Source organism: Tauraco erythrolophus, chromosome 1 (genome assembly GCF_009769465.1).
Source record: "Tauraco erythrolophus isolate bTauEry1 chromosome 1, bTauEry1.pri, whole genome shotgun sequence".
Lineage (NCBI taxonomy): Eukaryota > Metazoa > Chordata > Aves > Musophagiformes > Musophagidae > Tauraco > Tauraco erythrolophus.
The window spans coordinates 136,155,660-136,174,512 of NC_141465.1; the positions used below are offsets into that span (position 1 = coordinate 136,155,660).

At 45.9% G+C, this 18,853-nt stretch overlaps 1 protein-coding gene across 3 annotated transcripts in view; it reads right to left on the minus strand.

The window, feature by feature from the left end:
- Positions 1-18,853, minus strand: part of RAB6A (RAB6A, member RAS oncogene family) — a 74,632-nt gene that overhangs the window by 21,016 nt on the left and 34,763 nt on the right. The window contains exons 2-4 of one of the 3 annotated variants that reach the window (XM_086615223.1): positions 8,169-8,227; positions 1,786-1,839; positions 43-148 (exon numbers count right to left, since the gene is read on the minus strand). In XM_086615223.1, coding sequence (XP_086471349.1) covers positions 43-148; positions 1,786-1,839; positions 8,169-8,227 — 219 coding nt within the window. Of the gene's footprint in view, positions 1-42; positions 149-215; positions 322-1,785; positions 1,840-8,168; positions 8,228-18,853 lie in introns of all 3 variants that reach the window. The other 2 variants (XM_086615219.1, XM_086615224.1) reach the window with 2 other exon arrangements.

Here is an 18,853-nt window from a genome sequence, read left to right on the forward strand (position 1 = left end):
AAAGGGGCAGAGTATTAGAAACGCAGAATTCCCCCCACTCACTTGTGATATCATAAACAACAACTGCGACAGTGGAGTCACGAATGTAGCTAGGAATCAAGCTCCTGAACCGTTCTTGACCTGCTGTGTCCCACAATTGCAACCGTACCTAACAAAATCAGTCAAACAAGCAAGAAAAATAAGAAAAAAGGTCAAACCCAGTGCAATATACCTACTTGTGATATCGTAAACTACTACAGCAGCAGCAGAGTCACGGATGTAACTGGGAATGAGGCTACGGAAACGTTCCTGACCCGCAGTATCCCACAGCTGCAACCTGATCTGTGGGTGGGAGAAAATTAAAAAAGCCAAACTGCCACTAAAAATAAAAGAGTAAAGAAATTTTACTTTTTGAAAAAAGCTAAATAAAAACTATAAACTCATGCAGGAGATGACTGGGGACTGCGAGCAGCAGCATACTGTCTCCTCCTTTACATCAATCTCTCCCAAGCGCCAGCAGTAGCCAAACTGGTATGTGTGCACCTATCTCGCCTTTCTGCTCTCTCTGCTTTTTAAAAAACGTTTCCCTTCCAAAAGAGGAGAAAACTACAACAAACGTTGACCTACAGTTCTGCCTGCACAGGATTTTCATGCTCTGCTGCAATCATGGAATCACAGAACAGTTTGGGTTGGAAGGGACCTCAAAGATCACCCAGTTCCAACCCCCCTGCCATGGGCAGGGACACCCTCCACTGCACCAGGTTGCCCAAAGCCTCATCCAACCTGGCCTTGAACACTTCCAGGGATGGGGCAGTCACAGCTTCTCTGGGCAACCTGTGCCAGTGCCTAATCCTTCCTCAGGACTCAAGCATGTAACCTCCAGCATCCTGGAGGATGGTTACTGGTGGAAGAATCAGACCACACACCATGCACTTCTAAACAAAGAGCCTTCAGCTGCTGTCGAAGCTCTGGAAAAGCTACTAATGAGAATTTCCCAAGGAGGATAAACCACTAGTTATTGCTCTCTGTTTAGCCTTAGCCACACTGCAAGGTAACGCGCACACAGACGAGGTTGAATGTCTCTTACCATCAAGGTTCTGAAAGAAAAGGCAAGATACACTAAAAACGACGTCTCGTGCAAGGGCCAGTTTTGCTGAGGAAAGCACATCCCATCACTCAAGCACTTGCAACGCAGCTGCGTTCACTGTGGGTTTGTACAACACCACGAGCTTCTGCAGCGCTGCGCAACTGGCTTCCGCAAACAGCTCGATGGCTCAAGTTCTTAATTAAGAATCTGAGCTCGTTTGAAACCACAGGCTTGTTTCCACAGAGGAGTGATTTCATTTCGGGAACTAGAGCTGCATCGAGCTAATCATTTGTGGATTATTACTGAAGGCAACCTTCTTTTTAAACAAGTAATATTAAGAACTATCAAGCGAGCTACTAACTGGCAACATTTGGCAATTTATATTTTATCTTTCTGTCTTGTGGCATCAAAAACCAAAGCACGGTCCCCTTCTCCAAATTCTCCCCACGATGCACCCCTCAAACGATCCGTATCATCTTTAGAGTGGATGACACTAGAGCACCTCCTGTAAAATGGCACTCATGAGCCCTCCACGGATGAGCCCAATGGTGATTTCCCACTTCCCCAACCAGAGAAGGGAGTCAGTCTGGAAGCAGCTGGCAGATGAAGGCTCACTCTGTACTTCCAAGGGATCTCAGAGCTGTGGGCTGCACAGTTACAACAGATGCTGATCCTCATTCCTACTGTACACAGAGAAGGGCAACAAAAATCTTACTCACTGTTCGATCCTCCAAATACATGGTTTTCGATAAGAAGTCAATGCCAATTGTTGCCTGTAAAAAAAAAAAAAGAAAACAAAGGAAACAACACCTCTTAAATAAAATGTCAGAACAGCAGTGATTTTCAGGGGAATGAGCATTACTGCCACATGGGAACACAGCACCTGGAGCGCATCTGCAAGAAAAACATGCTGCTTTTCTTACTTTCAAGATACAATTCTACCTATAAGAAAGATTCAATGAGAAGTTTTCTTAAGGTCCACAATCAGAACAACATCTTAAAGCACAGAAAGTTGTTGACCTTAACTTCAGTTTACGCATATTGACAGCTTAATCCATACAGACATATGGTATCAGCAAGGATTTTGTGGATATGACCTAAGTCAGCGTCCATCAGCTGAACCAGGATATCTGGGCACACTGTGTTCTTCCTGACTGCCAAATATCTTCCTGTATCTTATCTTTAAGCCTTTTTCTTTGAGGCTAAGGCAGACATCTTCATATCTGATGCAACACGAGGGCGGGCGCACACACAAAGCCCCCAGTAATTACTAAAGCTCCGTTAAAACTAAAGCTCACTGCAGCATAACTGCATCCAAGTTTCTAGACACTAGTGGGAGCTTCACGTAGAACATCCGTACGTTTGTTTAAGAGAAAGAGCAAAGCACTACTAGGCACTATCATAGAATCATGGAATGGTTTGGATTGGAAGGGACCTCAAAGATCATCCAGTTCCAACCCCCCTGCCATGGGCAGGGACACCCTCCACTACACCAGGTTGCCCAAAGCCTCATCCAACCTGGCCTTGAACACTGCCAGGGATGGGGCAGCCACAACTTCTCTGGGAAACCTGTGCCAGTGCCTCACCACTCTCAGAGGGAAGAATGTCTTCCTTAGATCCCATCGAAATCTCCCCTCTTTCAGTTTGAAGCCATTGCCCTGTGTCCTGTCACTACACACCCTTGTCCAAAGCCCCTCTCCAGCTTTCCTGTAGTCCCTTTAGGTGCTGGAAGGTACTGGAAGGTCTCCCCGGAGCCTTCTCTTCTCCAAGCTGAACAGCTTCAACTCTCCCAGCCTGTCTCCAGAGCAGAGGTGCTCCAGCCCTCGCATCATCTCTGTGGCCTCCTCTGGCCCCACTCCAGCAGCTCCATGTCCTTCTGATGTTGGGGACCCCAGAGCTGAACGCAGTATTCCAGGTGGGGTCTCAGGAGAGCAGAGCAGAGGGGCAGGAATCCCCTCCCTCGCCCTGCTGCCCACGCTGCTCTGGGTGCAGCCCAGGACACGGTTGGCTTTCTGGGCTGCCAGCGCACGGTGCCAGCTCATGGTGAGCTTCTCATCCACCAGCACTCCCAAGTCCTTCTCCTCAGGGCTGCTCTCAATCCATTCTCCACCCAGCCTGGACTTGTGCTTGGGATTGCCCCGACCCACATGCAGGACCTTGCACTTGGCCTTGTTGAACTTTATGAGGTTATCAAGAGCTGCTTCTTAAATACATGATCTTCACCCCGTATTCAAGGCTGCAGTGAGGATGAATCCAAGCTCCAGGAGTTCGTTTGCAGCAGGGACATGACAAAGCTGACCTGTTGGGGCTGTAAGGCTGCCCTGGATCGGCAGGACACTGAGCATCTCGAGCAGCTGCACCACTCAGCATCATCAACAGAGCCTGGAAGATGTTCCAAACAAATTGATTTCAAAAGAAAAAATCAAAGAAAAAACCCCAATGGGTAAGAGGTAAGTCTCTCAGCTATGGCAAAGAGGCTTGATCCACCAATTTCTCCTCTCTTCCACACTGAGGCAGGTATTTCTACTGGAGCCTCCATTTTACCGTAGATGCTCCATATTGTTAGACTGCTATTACGCCCGCACTATATATCCTCACAATTAATTCCGTGTATTGTGCCAGATATTTTACGTGGTAGGAATAAAGAACAGGGCCAGCTCGCCCGCTTGTGAGCAATACATGAACACCAGCTGCAAACGAGTGAAAAAAAGCAGAACAATCCAAACTGAATTTCCATTTGCAATGAAATGTAACACATCGAAACCCAGACTTTCCCAGCTGGATCAGGACAGCAGTTTTGGAGGACCAGAGCTGCGTACAGGAAAAATAAATACTGGTGGATTCCAAAACGGCTAGCCAGTGGTTTTCACCTGCCAAGAACTGCGACATTACCAGTTCAGAGAGATGACATTTAAACTGTAAGGCAGGTATGAGAAGCCTCAAAAGATTAATGCGACAACATGCTTCCCTTCTGCTTTCTTCTCCCCTTGTTTTGGTAAAGGGTACTCCTCAGATTGCTTCGAAGATGCTTCCATTTTCCCCAGCGTCCATTTGATTTCGCTTTCCAGAAGAAAAGCTACAAACCCCCTAAGATCTTACATCACATCCACAAGTCAGGATCCCATTCTACCTGACAAACTGCTGGAGACTCAGACTTTTCTCTGCTCTCAGTAGGAGCTGGAACATCTGCGAAGCCCAGAACGTGCCTCAGCCTGTACTTCATGCCATCCCTCCCACGCAGCTGTACGGCAGCGAGAGCTCCGAAGCTCTCTTGCTGCTGTAAGAAGTCTCTGTATGTCTGGTGAAAATCCAAGTGCCACGCAGAAACGCGGCGGGTCAGTGAGATTTCCGGTACTCGAAAGCTCACACGGCATGGAAAATGCAACAGAAAGGCCAAGCACAAAACTTATTTTAGATCTGGGCCATGAAAACGTTTGCGCTGATCACGTTGAGGAGAACGTAGGCAGGTCTGTTATTTTCAAGCTGTGAAATGGCTCCTGACCTAAGCCCCACAAGCTTTAGGAATTCCACAGAATAACTCACAGCTGAGTGTTATCTGTCCACTTGTGCTGCTCGGGCCATGTCACGACGATACGGAGCAGCAGCAGACATCAAGGAGCAGATTCAGGCACTCTACATCCCAGACTTTTACTAACACAGATAACCTACAAAATTCTGACAAAAGGAGCAAAAGAGCTTGGGGGAATCTTTACAGATCAGTAAGAAAGAGCTGTGCAATGCATGAGCAGAAGAAAAGTCTGCTTACTGACAGGGAACACACACATGGACACGAAACAGCTAATTACCATAATTAAGGTGGAGGCAGGTTTAACTCACTTGTGGAATGCTGGGCACCACATGGAAAAAGGAGGAACTAGGCTCTGAACAGCATGGGAGGTACTGCAAGGCCCAATGGCGAATTTAAAGAAGACAAGCAGAACAAAAACAAGCTCAAGAGGGCCACACTATGGATGAGGCCATGTATGAGAACACTTTTTAATCCCTCTGTCGTCACAACACTACTGTCCAATAAGGAACTGTTGTCACCCTATTTTAAGACTCGCTGACACAGAATTACCCAAAACTATGCAAGGAAGCCTGAGGCAAAGCAAGAACCTGAATTATCTTTTCCTGCTCCGGCAGGGGGATTGGACTAGATGATCCTTCGAGGTCCTTTCCAATCCCTGACATTCTGTGATCTTTCAAGTCACAGGCCAGCGTTTCAACTCAACACTGTCCTCCCTCTCCTCTCCTCCAGGAGGCTGAAGCTAAAGGGAAGCGTGGCCTATAATCCTCCTCTTGCATAACACATACTGAATCATCACGTTTGTCAACGCTGGTCTTTCATTATACATCACACACGGTGCCACAGAACGAGGAAAATCTTTCCCAGCACGTCCATGGAGAGGAATGACTCCTGGTAAAACACACACCACCAATGGCACGAGATTATTTCAGGTGTTTGGGTTTCCTTGGCACAGCACAGTGAGTTCTTGCTCGATTCACAAATGCCACTTATTCATAAGCTAATTCCCCTTATCTAGCAGCAAGCAAAAGAGAACTAATGCACAGCAGAGATTTTATTAAACAGCAGCTTTCTATTTTTATCAACTGAACACAAAAAATCTTGTTCAAATGATAGGTTGTGGCAGCTTTCAGAAAATATGCATTCAAAATTTATCAGAAATGTCCAGAATGAGCAAATCATCTCTAACTACCCTAGAGCTAGTTAACCACGTACACAATTTGATATGCATTATCACTCAAGCACCTGGCTTTCAGAGGTCTCTACTCAATCCTGGGCATCAAGAAATTTATCATCTGGTTTGACACTAACATGTGGTGTGATTTTGGCCAAATTACTGGAGCTTTTATGACTCATTCTTGCTTCCAGCTGTGTCAAAATAGGACGTATTGCCCCACCTCAGTCATGGCTTTGGCAAAATAGAGGTCTTTGGATGAATGACACTATACCAAGCACATTAACACCCAAACTAGGCACACTCAGTGACAGCTAAATTGATGCTATCTCGTAAGCCCTTAAGATTTTTTTACTGTTTTAAGTCCTACTCATTCATTTTGCAATCATTTAGTATATTATTCCAGACCAGCTTCCCATGGAGACAACTATATTATCATAAAGCACAGAGGGTCAAACCTCTTCAAGAAAGAATTAGGACGCAAGCTCCATAGAGAAAAGGAGCAGATCTGAAAAAAAAATACTGTGGGGAAAAAAAAAAAAAAACAACAACCAAACCAGATTAAATAAAAGCTCCACATTCACATGTCCATGTAATTACAGAGGGTAGAATTTGAAAGGATGTTTGCTCCCCTGGGGGCAATGATGTGTACTCTAGTCCTCCTACACCACAGAAGCTCTGCTTCTCCCATCCTTAAGCCAGAACTTACATCTCATTCTAGCCAAGGAGGAATTACTGCAGAGGCAGGAAGGAAATCATCAAGGGGTAAAGAGATTTAAACGAGACACTTGGATAGACACTAAGTAACATAAGAGTCATAGCATTTTCTTTCTTTTTTTTCCCATTACCTCCTCCTCCCACCCCCTCAGAAAGCCCTTGCCGTTCAGAGAACAGATTTTTCTCAGTTTAGTTTCTTCAGAACGTCCCCACCTGTAACCAAATCATGAAACATGTTCTGCTTGGAGAAGACACACTTTAGTTTATGAAAAACTAAAGTACTTTTATAACTCGCCACCTTTTCGAGCTCATCCTAAATTCTGGGAGTGGGCAACAACGATTGCTCTTCTAGAATTTAGAAGAGTTTGCTTGCATCAGCTTGAACTGACTTGTCACCAAACACAAAGCAGTGAGGGGGGCTGCAGGGCCAACTGGAATAAAAGACAACCACTGCTTCAACCTCAATCTTCTTTAAAACAGAGAATCACAGAATGGTTTGGGTTGGAAGGGACCTCAAACATCATCCAGTTCCAACACCCCTGCCATGGGCAGGGACACCTTCCACTACACCACGTTGCCCAAAGCCTCATCCAACCTGGCCTGGAACACTGCCAGGGATGGGGCAGCCACAGCTTCTCTGGGAAACCTGTGCCAGTGCCTCACCACCCTCAGAGGGAAGAATTTCTTCCTTAGATCTCATGGAAAGCTCCCCTTTCAGTTTAAAGCCACTGCCCCGTGACCTGCCACTTCACGCCTGTGTCCAAAGCCCCTCTCCAGCTTTCTTGGAGCCCCTTTGGGTGCTGGAAGGTCTCCCCGGAGCCTTCTCCAGGCTGAACAGCCCCAACTCTCCCAGCCTGTCTCCAGAGCAGAGGTGCTCCAGCCCTTGGGTCATCTTCATGGCCTCCTCTGGACCCGCTCCAACAGCTCCATGTCCTTCTTGTGCTGGGGACCCCAGAGCTGAACGCAGTATTCAAATTTTCAAGGAGGGTGCTCAAATAACAAATAAATAAGCATAAATAAGCAGTCACAGGATGGAGAGGTATGTAACAACCAGTTTTGTGGCCTTTGTTTCAGCAGACAACACAAAACAGTGTCCTAAAGCACACCCAGCCCTACAATCCACTGCTTTGTGCTCCCCACATCCCTCTTGGCTCCGCTGCAGAACCTCTTGCAGCTCAGCTTGCTTCTTTTTTAGGAGAGCCAGGTGGCTGTTACGTTTTCCCCATAGAGGAATGAGACCTGTGATGGTCTAGTAGCAAATGGTGAGAAAACCTTGGTAGATTTAACAGCTGCTGTTACCTGGGTACACCTAAGAGGCCCATCCTTTCAAATCCCAACCTACCCTGCCACAAGGAGCAGATAAGCTACTCGAGCAGAATCCAAATCTGGAACGTCGTTCTGAAAGGTTATTAAAATACAAAGCTAAGAATCTGGTCAGTGTACCAACTCTTATCCACTGCAATCCACGGATTCATAGAATCATAGAATGGTTAGGGCTGGAAGGGACCTTCAAAGATCATCTAGTCCAACCCCCCCGCAAGGAACAGGGATATCTCCAACTAGATCAGGTTGCTCAGGGCCTCGTCCAACCTGGCCTTGAACGTCTCCAGGGATGGATTCTTCCTGCAACAGGAGACATGGCACCAGAGGGGCCTTACAGAAAGCAATAATACGGATTAATTTACCTGGTAGGTGTTGTCAAAGCTGTCATACATGAACCTGGTGATCAAGGAAGTCTTCCCCACTAAAAAGAAAAAAAAAAAAGAAACAAGGAACAATTTCAGTGCAAGTTTTAAGCAAGCAATTTTAAAAACGGTTTCAGGAGGAGTTTCACTCTGTCCAACAGATCCATACCGTGCAATTAAACTTCCCACAAGCAAAAGAGCAGTAACTTGACTTTACAATTGCCAAGTAACTCGTAGACACATTGGGGTTTTTTCTTCTGAAAAAAGGTTAGCTTCTGTATCATTGCTGAGCATCAGTTTTACACTTAAACATCCATGATTCAAGAGGAAAACTGAAATAATTTGATCATTCCAGTTTCTACCAAGTCATTCAGAAATTTCAGTTGCACTAAATGGACAAACGCAATAGGTCTGACAACCTCTATGACAAATTATTACGAACAAGACAGCTCTTCCTGCTCATAAAATAAGATAGCTCTGTTGCTTTCAAGTACGTTTTGCTGCACCTCAATGTCACACTCCCCCTGTCTGTCACATAAACACAGCCCCTGTTGCAGTATCCCGGCATAACACGACAAGATGGAAGAGCACCATTGTTGGGAGGCTGGTTCACCATCTGCCCACAACGCCTGCAGCCCTTGTCACTCCATTAGCTTCACCCTCCTTGGACAACACATTCACTACACCTTTCTGTCCCAGCAAGTGTACATGCTGCTAAAAACGCCTCTGTCCACCCCAGTGACAGCTACAGCTCAGGGCTGGTGTATTTGCACTGGTATATTTGCCAGTTGGCACTGGAAGCAGGAGGTGCCACTGCAGCACACGCAAGCACGCCTGCACTGGAAGCAGGAGGTGGAAGCAAGAGGTGTCACTGCAGCACAGGCAGGCACACTTAATGGACATCTTTTTCCTGCTCTGTGCCATCTTCACCTGGAGGGAACCTGCAAGATATGCAGCAACTGGAACATCTCAACCTGCCTCATTTGAGTATGTTTAAATAATTGTAAGCAAATAATTTAGCAAACAACTGAAGCCACTCAAGAATATATCACCTCCAGTTGCTTTCCAACCTCCTTGCAGCTGGAATTTGCCACCTCTCACTGGCAGGGAAGAAAAGCTGTATGAATTACGTTAGCCATCAAAAATTGCAGGGACATATCAAAGGCAGTTAGATGTGCACAAGCCAAAGCCTGGTTTGTGTTCTTCAAGTAAGCCTCCAGAGATGTTAGTTCTCTGCCAGGGTGATCATCAAGAAAGCAGCGGATTTTCAATCAAGATTTGAGGGGTGGGTTTGTTTGGGAAGGGGGTATCTGGCTTTTTGTTAGTATAAAACTTCCAGCAAAATCTCCAACACTGTACTTAAGCAGCATTTTAATCGATCCACAAACTTCAGTTAACTCTGCGGAAGTGCTAAACTAACAGGAATCCAGTAGACTGCCTTTGAGAAAAAGATTTTCCCCAGTCGAAATTTGAATTCCTGTGTGAATTTTTAACATATTCTGCTCCATAGGCATAACCAGGTTTCCCACCAAGTTCGAAAGCTGCTTTTGCAAAGGCAAAGCAAACATTCCCTTCAGTGAACAGGGCTTCAGAGGCAACGCATCTCCGATGGGCAGGATTCCTGACTCCCTTGTTCAAATTTGTCCGAGGGCTCCACGGACACAGGGATGAACAACAGCACAAGCTGGTGCAGGACAAACAGCCACAGGCTACGAGAGGAGGAGGGTTTCACTGCAGACCCAGCAACAGTGACAATCCTCAAGGGACAGTGACGAGCAAATCCAGTACCTTCCCACTGCAGCACATACTATAAATCCCAGTAATGGGTCTGCGGCACCACAAACAAACTGGCTTTTCCTCACGTGGCCGCTGAGGCAAACAGTCACATTTAATTCTTTAGAAGTGCGAGGGGATGTAATGAAACCCACGAAATAATTTGGTCTGGTAAGTCATAACCCCTGAAGAACACTGAAGTCTTCTGGCAAATCGTTTTCCTTCCCACTCTACACTGAGATATCTTGGAGGGAGCCTGTCTAGAAACTATAAAACCTGAAAAAAATTTCTATTTTATATTCCTCCAGCTTCCCTACCCCACCGTCACTCATTTCACAAAACGAGGGGAAAAATGAGGCGAGCTGCCTGGCTTGCTTATATTTAAATATTTGCTTCAACAAACATTTGGTCTTAATGCACTTCAGATCCAAGACATTTCTTCTCCGAGCGGAACAAGGTTTTCTTTACATAGCACGTCAACAGGCTGCAGATCAAGCCAGAATTAATACCAACTGCTTACAGTTTTAATTCCACCGTGACTCCTGAAACATCACCATTTCTCCTTTAAAAAAATCTCCTTGCTTTAGAAATCCTGGCAGAAGCAAAAGCCCACAATTCCCACCGTATCTATAATTAAAAGGAAAAGACAGTGAATCTTCTCTTCAAAAATTCACTAGTTTAGATTACATAAACAGACACCTTGTCCAGAGGGTTGCAGGCTTTAAATATTCCCTTTTTGAAAGAGCAGCTCCCAATGCTTGACACCACCTCACCTCTCCCAGTCTCCCCACACACACCACCCTGCCAGGGGCAGAAACTATCCCAAAAAGCAGCCGGATGAATCACCTTTAGGATTCATACACCATCTGTTGCACACTCAAGTGAGGTGGATGCATGTGCCGGTTCTCCTGGGGAAGCTGTGCTGCTATGAGCCCTGATTCAGAGAGCGTGAATAAAGAAGGAAAACACAGAAATTCATCTATTGTCAGTTGTGTTGGTCACACTTCTCCCGTATGGAGGCACAGCACTGGCCCCGGGCTGGCTGCAGCTATGCACCGTCACTCGTGATTTTGTGAGTATATCAAAGTCAAGTTCACCCTCGGCACGTTTGCTGTGACACCGTGTGGTGTGGTGGACTCGCTGGAGGGAAGGGATGCCATCCAGAGGGACCTGGACAGGCTGGAGAGGTGGGCCTGTGAGAACCTCATGGAGTTCAACAAGGCCAAGGGCAAGGTCCTGCACGTGGGTCGGGGCAATCCCAAGCACAAGGACAAGCTGGGTGGAGAATGGATGGAGAGCAGCCCTGAGGAGAAGGACTTGGGGGTGCTGGTGGATGAGAAGCTCACCATGAGCCGGCACCGTGCGCTGGCAGCCCAGAAAGCCAACCATGTCCTGGGCTGCATCCAGAGCAGCATGGGAAGCAGGGCGAGGGAGGGGATTCTGCCCCTCTGCTCTGCTCTCCCGAGACCCCCCTGCAGTGCTGCCTTCAGCTCTGGGGTCCCCAGCACAAGAAGGACATGGAGCTGCTGGAGCGGGGCCAGATGAGGTCAGGGAGATGATGCGAGGGCTGGAGCACCTCTGCTCTGGAGACAGGCTGGGAGAGTTGGGGCTGTTCAGCCTGGAGAAGAGAAGGCTCCGTGGAGACCTTCCAGTACCTAAAGGGGCTACAGGAAAGCTGGAGAGGGGCTTTGGACAAGGGTGTGTAGTGACAGGACGCGGGGCAATGGCTTTGAACTGAAAGAAGGGAGATTTCAATGGGATCTGAGGAAGAAATTCTTCCCTCTGAGGGTGGTGAGGCACTGGAACAGGTTGCCCAGAGAAGCTGTGGCTGCCCCATCCCTGGCAGTGTTCAAGGCCAGGTTGGATGAGGCTTTGGGCAACGTGGTGTAGTGGAAGGTGTCCCTGCCCATGGCAGGGGGGTTGGAACTGGATGATCTTTGAGGTCCCTTCCAGCCCAAACCATTCTGTGATTCTAGGATTCTATGATCAAGTACTTAAAAGTGCTAACTGTATTTATGACGGACCTAACAACAATTACAAACTACCTTTCCAGTAAGGATAATCCCTCATCCTGCAGCTAGCACGCCACAACCTGCAGAAATAGCTGATCTTCTCCCTCTTCCCTTGGCAGAGCAACAAGGAAGGGCCATTGAGCTGCAGTTCAACATTTCCTTTTGGAGCTGAGTCCCCAGGCTCTTGGATGATTTTCGGTTTTACATCAGTTTTTATTCAGAACGTCACAACGGAGTGTTAAGTCCCTGTGCATGACTTGAAAAATAAATAAAAATAACAATAATAAAGAATATGGCCAAAAAAGAACCCATTTATTGACTGAGAAGCTGCAGGAGAGTTTGAATCCCGTTCTGGTACATATTCCCACTTGCTTTCCAGTCTGTCTTGCTGGCTGCATGTTTATCGAATTCACAGAAGGCATTAATTTGGGAGTGACTGCAAGCAAGTTAGGGGACAGAACCAGAATTCAAAATACTCTTGAAAAATGCAGAAGTGACCTCAAGAGGAAAACGAAGCTCAGCAGGGAGAAGCAGCACAAGGTAATAACACAGACAAGAACAACTGGCTGCTTTAAAATAAGATTACAAGCAACTGGGTGAGCAATCTGAGAGTTACAACCAAAGGAAGCTGATAAGACAGTCAAGACTTCAGCCTTGTTTCATTAAGCAGGGTGGTTTTTTTTAAAATCTACTGGGTTAATTTAATCTCTTGGAAAAACTTTAGCACACAAACATGTCCAGGGCAGCATTAGTCAGCGATGCAGTAGCATACAACATCCTTCAGGCCAAAATATTTGTGGTATGCTGCTGGGACAGGAAAAAAAAAAAGCTAACGTTATTCCTTGGAGGAATAGAGATGGGGGAGGAAATGCTGTGAACGGGGTTCTACTGCAGTGCCCAGCGTTGGCTGGAGTTGCTGGACACACGGACAGCAAGCGAGGACAAACCTGAAACAACTCAGGAGTTGAGATGGAGCTTTTTTGACAAGAAAATAAACAAAAAAGGCAGCTTGCATAGTTCACCAACAACAGAAAGGCGATGGACAGCAGAGAAGTAACTTAGTGGTAAGGAAAGGTGGTGTCCAGCTGGTTTTCTTTGCATAGCTCAAGATCTAACAGCTAAAAGCCGAGCCCAAACAAAGCCCTATCAGAAAAGGTATGCAATTGTAAAACTCCAAAGTAACCTATTCAGCTGGGCTGCGGATTCTCCTCTGTTCCTTGGCATGCAGAGTTGTCAGATGTCATTCCATTGTAGGAATTTACATGCAAGGCATCCGAGAATTTTTTGAAGCGGAGTAAGCTAAGAAAACACGCGATTAACCAAAGAAAGCATTCATTCCAACACTGCACCTGAACATCAATTTTGGAACGTCTTCTGTCGATAAACGACAGCAGCAGTCCGGGTTTCATTAGATGAGTTTTCTGCTCCTTCAAGCCTTTGATCCAACAAAACCAAAGTCCACATTATCAGCTCCTAATCATACAAGCAGCTGGGGCTCAGACACCACTAAGTGCAAAGATAATCAATGCACACTCCTGGGTGGAAGGGCAACCAGCTCCAAGAGGAATTTTTAAGCTTGTACCTGACTTGCTCAGATGGTTTTCTTCAGTTATACCAGCTCTGGAAGAATTTGGACCTAGAGATCACTGGTGGCTCCCATCCTGAACTAGATACTCACCAGTTGCAACTGTAGTCACCCCTCCAACCATCAAACAGCACACATGAATACACACTGCAGGGCCTGCGTGGTGATTTTTTTGGGAGGAGGCTGGAGGAAGAGCAGAGAAAGAAGCATTTTGCTGTAGAAGGCAGTAAGTGGAAGCATCCATCTGCGTTAATTCTGATAAGCTGCAATGTTTCAGTACGTTATGCGACAGAAAGGAGGAGGCTGTTCGGATACACAGAAATAGCCAACTCCTAAAAGAAAAGGTCTGATCACTGGTTCAGCTCAGAAACAAAGTGGATGCCCAAATACTGACATCTTCCTAAATCAGCAACCAAATCACTGGCAGCGCAAAGCAAAGCGTCCAAGACATAGAATCGAGTTAAACGATGGGAACTTGTGAAGTTCCTATCAGCGAAATTGCCATTAACTATGAGGGCCCAAATTCCAAGCTTTCAACAGCTGATTGAGCCAACCTGATCGATACTCTTTGTCTGGAAGCCTCGAGCCACTGCCTAGCACTTATTTCAGAAAGAGCATTCATCTGCAAGATGCAATCAATACGCTAATCTCATCGTTCCAGCAGCTTTGATCCGACAGCAGCTACTGGAGAGATCTCAAGGTCATTCATCTGATTCTTGGAGACTGCTTTGTCCCACTTCCAGGGCCTCACGCGCTGGAGATCTGTGTGCCCAACACCAGCCACCACTAATGACATTGATTAACAGCGGGCACCGACAACTCCTCCGCGCCAGCGCGTACAGAATACGTGCTGGCAGCTACCGCTGGCCACGCTCGCAGCAGCGCTCCATGCTGCGCGCAGTAACGAGTCACTGGGGAGACTCCCCCAAGAGCCAGGGATGGAAGAGACCCTTTAGATGTTACAAATCATCTCTCCGCCAGCACGGGATTAGCAGGGCATTTGTTGCCAGGCAGAGGCTACAAAGGGCCCAGGCAACAGTCAAGAGTGACCTACAAAGGAAAATTGGGATTGTGCCACCTGTGCCGTGTGATGTACGAGAAGAGGAGCACGCCTCACCTCCCCATTCCACTTTTAGGCACGTGCCTGCCTCTCATATATTAAGAGCTTCACATCTTGTCCAAGGATTCTTCCAAAAGAGTCACACTTAAATCTCCGAGTTCACACTAGTTGTTGTTTATCACTTCCAAAGCATAAGCAATTTTAAAAAAAGGCAAGAAACGTCTGCAAAGCAAAATAATCATAAAAATAATCAATATACCCAGTCTTTTCCTTGTGAAGCTTAAAAAACGTGACTTGAGCTCTCCCAGTTCTCAGAGGCCGACTCGTTAACAGAGATCCAATTTGCTAAAAGCGTAAGGTAAAGAGGGGAAGATGAAGAAAGCCTTCTCATCACACATACAGATAAATCACAGCCTAATCCCAAAATTTCACTTGCCCTTTGCAAGACTCCTTTAAGATCTGGCTGAAGGATAAATCCCAGCGACATTACAACTTTCTTTCACAGATAAAATTCCCTCCAAATCTTCGCTGGAAGTGCTTCCTTCACTAGATGCACCACAGCACAGCTTATCCAGCAACAGCTGAGGTGCTGACGAGAAACTGTAGTATAGAATCATAGAATGGTTAGGGTTGGAATACTGAAAAGTCCAACTCTGTTCTGCCCTCAGCTCTCCAAACAGATGATGTGACGCCACTCAAGCAGTCCTACTGAAAGTTACAACTCCAACATCTTTCACCTAGCGGCCTCACATCAAGTTCCACTCCCGGATCTGCTGGTACTTCAGACCCAATGCTTAAGAGACGTGCTGAAACTCCAAGATTTAACGTTCCAGATCAGAAGGAGTGCTAGTCCAGATCTGGAAAAAACAACCCAAGGCAACAAGAGAAAAAAAAAAGCATTGCTAAGAACAATATACTGAATTATGAATGCATGAAAACCATTTTTAGAGTTTTATTTAAAAAGCAGCCCCAAAAGGAGGATGCTCATAGTTGACTTAAAATGATCTGTATGAGCCAGTAATCAAGAAGAATATTTTTAGGTATGTCAGTCTGAGCTCTTAAAACAGAAATGCTGTATTAAAGTTGATTAAAGCAGCTTCTTTTAAAAAAAAAAAAAATCCTCCTCTGCTCTTCATTGTCAAGCTATGGAAATTTTACCCCGTTCCCCCAAAGAAACAAAATTCATTCATTATCTCAGACACTGACAGAGCCAGCAGACTGTATTAATCCAACAAATTCTCAGGAAGATTAAGTTTATCCACAGTCGCAGCTGAGGAACTCCGAGGATAACATCAAGTCTAGTCAGAGAGCACAGAGGTAAAAGGCAGAGTTGATGTGGTCTCGCCTCCTTGCTCGAATTAACGAATATTTTACTGTAAAGTCCTTTTTTCCCCCCCATTGATTCCACTTCTGCTCTGTTGTCAAACCTCTTTTATTCTGCCATTTCTTTCCTGATGCAAGACGCCAGATGAGATCAGACCAAAGGACCATCTGAGCCAATTCTTTGCAGCCCTAAGACCCCAAGAAATCAAAAAAAAAAAAAAAATTCCAGGAAAAAAAAAATCTGAAGAAAGCCTGCAAAGAATAAGCCTTCTTGAAATACATCCATGGCACCACTCTCTGAAATAGCTTTGTTTTCAACTAAAATTATGGAGTCTGGTAAAAAAAAAAAATATTTTTAGGTAAATAAAAGTATGGCTATAGATATCTTTTTTTTTTTAGAGCAAAGGGCAATATTAAATTCACATTTATTAGACATTTTCAAAGCACATTTTGGCTATGCAGGACAAAGATGGATGAAGGATGCCCTCGCAGCCAGGCTGCTGAAACGGAACGGCTGCCCTCACTGATTCCAGGAAATAGGAACATTTTGTGCTGTTAACACTACAAAAATTGTGCAAATGGCTTTCGTGCCACTTCAGCGGTTCTCACATTATACCAAAGCAGCAATGGCTTCTTTATGTACAAACAAACCGGCTCAAACAGCCTCTTTTAAGAAAATTTATTCCCAGCCTAGTTAAAGACCTAGGTTATAAATCATACTCTTGTCCTTTTCTACAGATTTTCTTCTTCAAGAAGGGATTTAAGATTCCGTAGAATATCCAGAGTTACAGGGAAACACACAAGACCCAGAAAAAACAAGCAACAGTTTTGTTTTAAATAATTTTAGTAATTAAAGAGATGTTCCGCCATTTTCTGTTTTCAATAGAATTTATTTCATTCATCCCAGAGAAGAGATGCAACTCACCTTGATTTTAATTGATGGCATTTTTCATATTCATTCAAAATAGAACAAACAACGGACTAAAGCTTGCAGCCTAGACCAAACACACGAAGATCAACACAGGAAATTAAAGTACAGAGAATCCATCAACCTCAGACCGAGTGAAGCACAGGGAGCCCTGGGCAAGGAGATACTGTGAACAGAAAGTCCATTTAATACAATTCCAGCAGTTTTGTCATATCTGTTTTAGTTGCAACTTCTTTGGCACAGGAAATTTGCAGCTACGTTGCTCTGCACAGGTACTACGGCCAGTGAAGATCTGTAGTTAACTTGCAGATGTAAAAAACTGATATTTATCTATTTCTTTGGCAGTTCAGTAGACATTTGGTACATATTAAGGATACTTCTAAACGCAAAAAATAAGTCCAAGTGCTTCAAGAGCTATAAGCAGGTTCTACAGGCTGCAGATGACTGAACTCCACCAACCTCCATGCCTGGAGCCCTCTGTGCACAGCAAAAGGTCAGCAGCACCCAAGAAACCAGCTGGTGCTTTGCAAAAAACGGATCACCACAGGGTGAAAAACAGCAGCAAAGATGCTGCTGGCAGCACCAGCAGTTCGTACATGGCTGTGGGGGAAAAGAAGGACTGACAACAGAACAATCCATTCAGAAAGGGGTTTTGGTGGTTTATTTGTGTAGGTTTTACAGCATCTTACCTCGAAAAGTAATTCTAGAAAGGCAGACGCGATCAATAACAGCGTCAAACGACTGCAGTTGACCTTTTTAGGCCAATGAATCCCTGCCAATCCTTAATTTCTTTTCAGGTCACCACCCATAACAAAACTTTTTTTTTTTTCTCTTCCTTTAATTAAAAGCACTATCGAAAACTGTTTGATACAGTCCTGGATCAATTACTTTGACCTCAGGGATTGCCAGTAGTCTACAGCTCTTGATTTGCCAATCACTGGCTTGTACCCACGAAGCAGGGTAGGGAAGTTAGCTCCTCACTCCTGGGGTACACACCATGCAGCTGTGCTAGCAACACCCCAGGGGTATCAGTCCACACAGCTGCAAAAAACAATGTCATGTTTGCACCATGCTATTCAGTAATTCACAGAATCATGGAATGGTTTGGGCTGGAAGGGACCTCAAACATCATCCAGTTCCAACCCCCCTGCCATGGGCAGGGACACCTTCCACTACACCACGTTGCCCAAAGCCTCATCCAACCTGGCCTTAAACATTTCCAGGGATGGGGCAGCCACAGCTTCTCTGGGAAATCTGTGCCAGTGCCTCACCACCCTCAGAGGGAAAAATTTCTTCCTTAGATCCCATCAAAATCTCCCCTCTTTCAGTTTAAAGCCACTGCCCTGTGACCTGTCACTACACACCTTTGTCCAAAGCCCCTCTCCAGCTTTCTTGTAGCCCCTTTAGGTGCTGGAAGGTCTCCCCGGAGCCTTCTCTTCTCCAGGCTGAACAGCTCCAACTCTCTCAGCCTGTGTCCAGAGCAGAGGTGCTCCAGCCCTCGCATCATCTCTGTGGCCTCCTCTGGACCCGCTCCAGCAGCTCCATGTCCTTCTTGTGCTGGGGACCCCAGAGCTGAAGGCAGCACTGCAGGGCGGTCTCGGGAGAGCAGAGCAGAGGGGCAGAATCCCCTCCCTCGCCCTGCTGCCCACGCTGCTCTGGGTGCAGCCCAGGACACGGTTGGTTTTCTGGGCTGCCAGCGCGCGGTGCCAGCTCATGGTGAGCTTCTAATTCCAGAGACACACACCACGCTTATCAAAATCTGCAGCTGCAAGTCTGCAAAAGGCATGAAACTATAACCACAACATCTACAAGGTGGCAGGTATATGGCAACTGAGGTTTTTGGTTCAAATTCAAAGGAAGCAGGAAGCCGAAGGAATAACTGTCCCCTTAGAGTGTTATTTCATACAAAATAGTATCTCCATTCAGCAGCCTCTTCCAACTAGAGGTGAGAAAAGAAGAAAGCTCCAGCTATCAACGACACTTCGGTTTGATACTCCCTCTCCT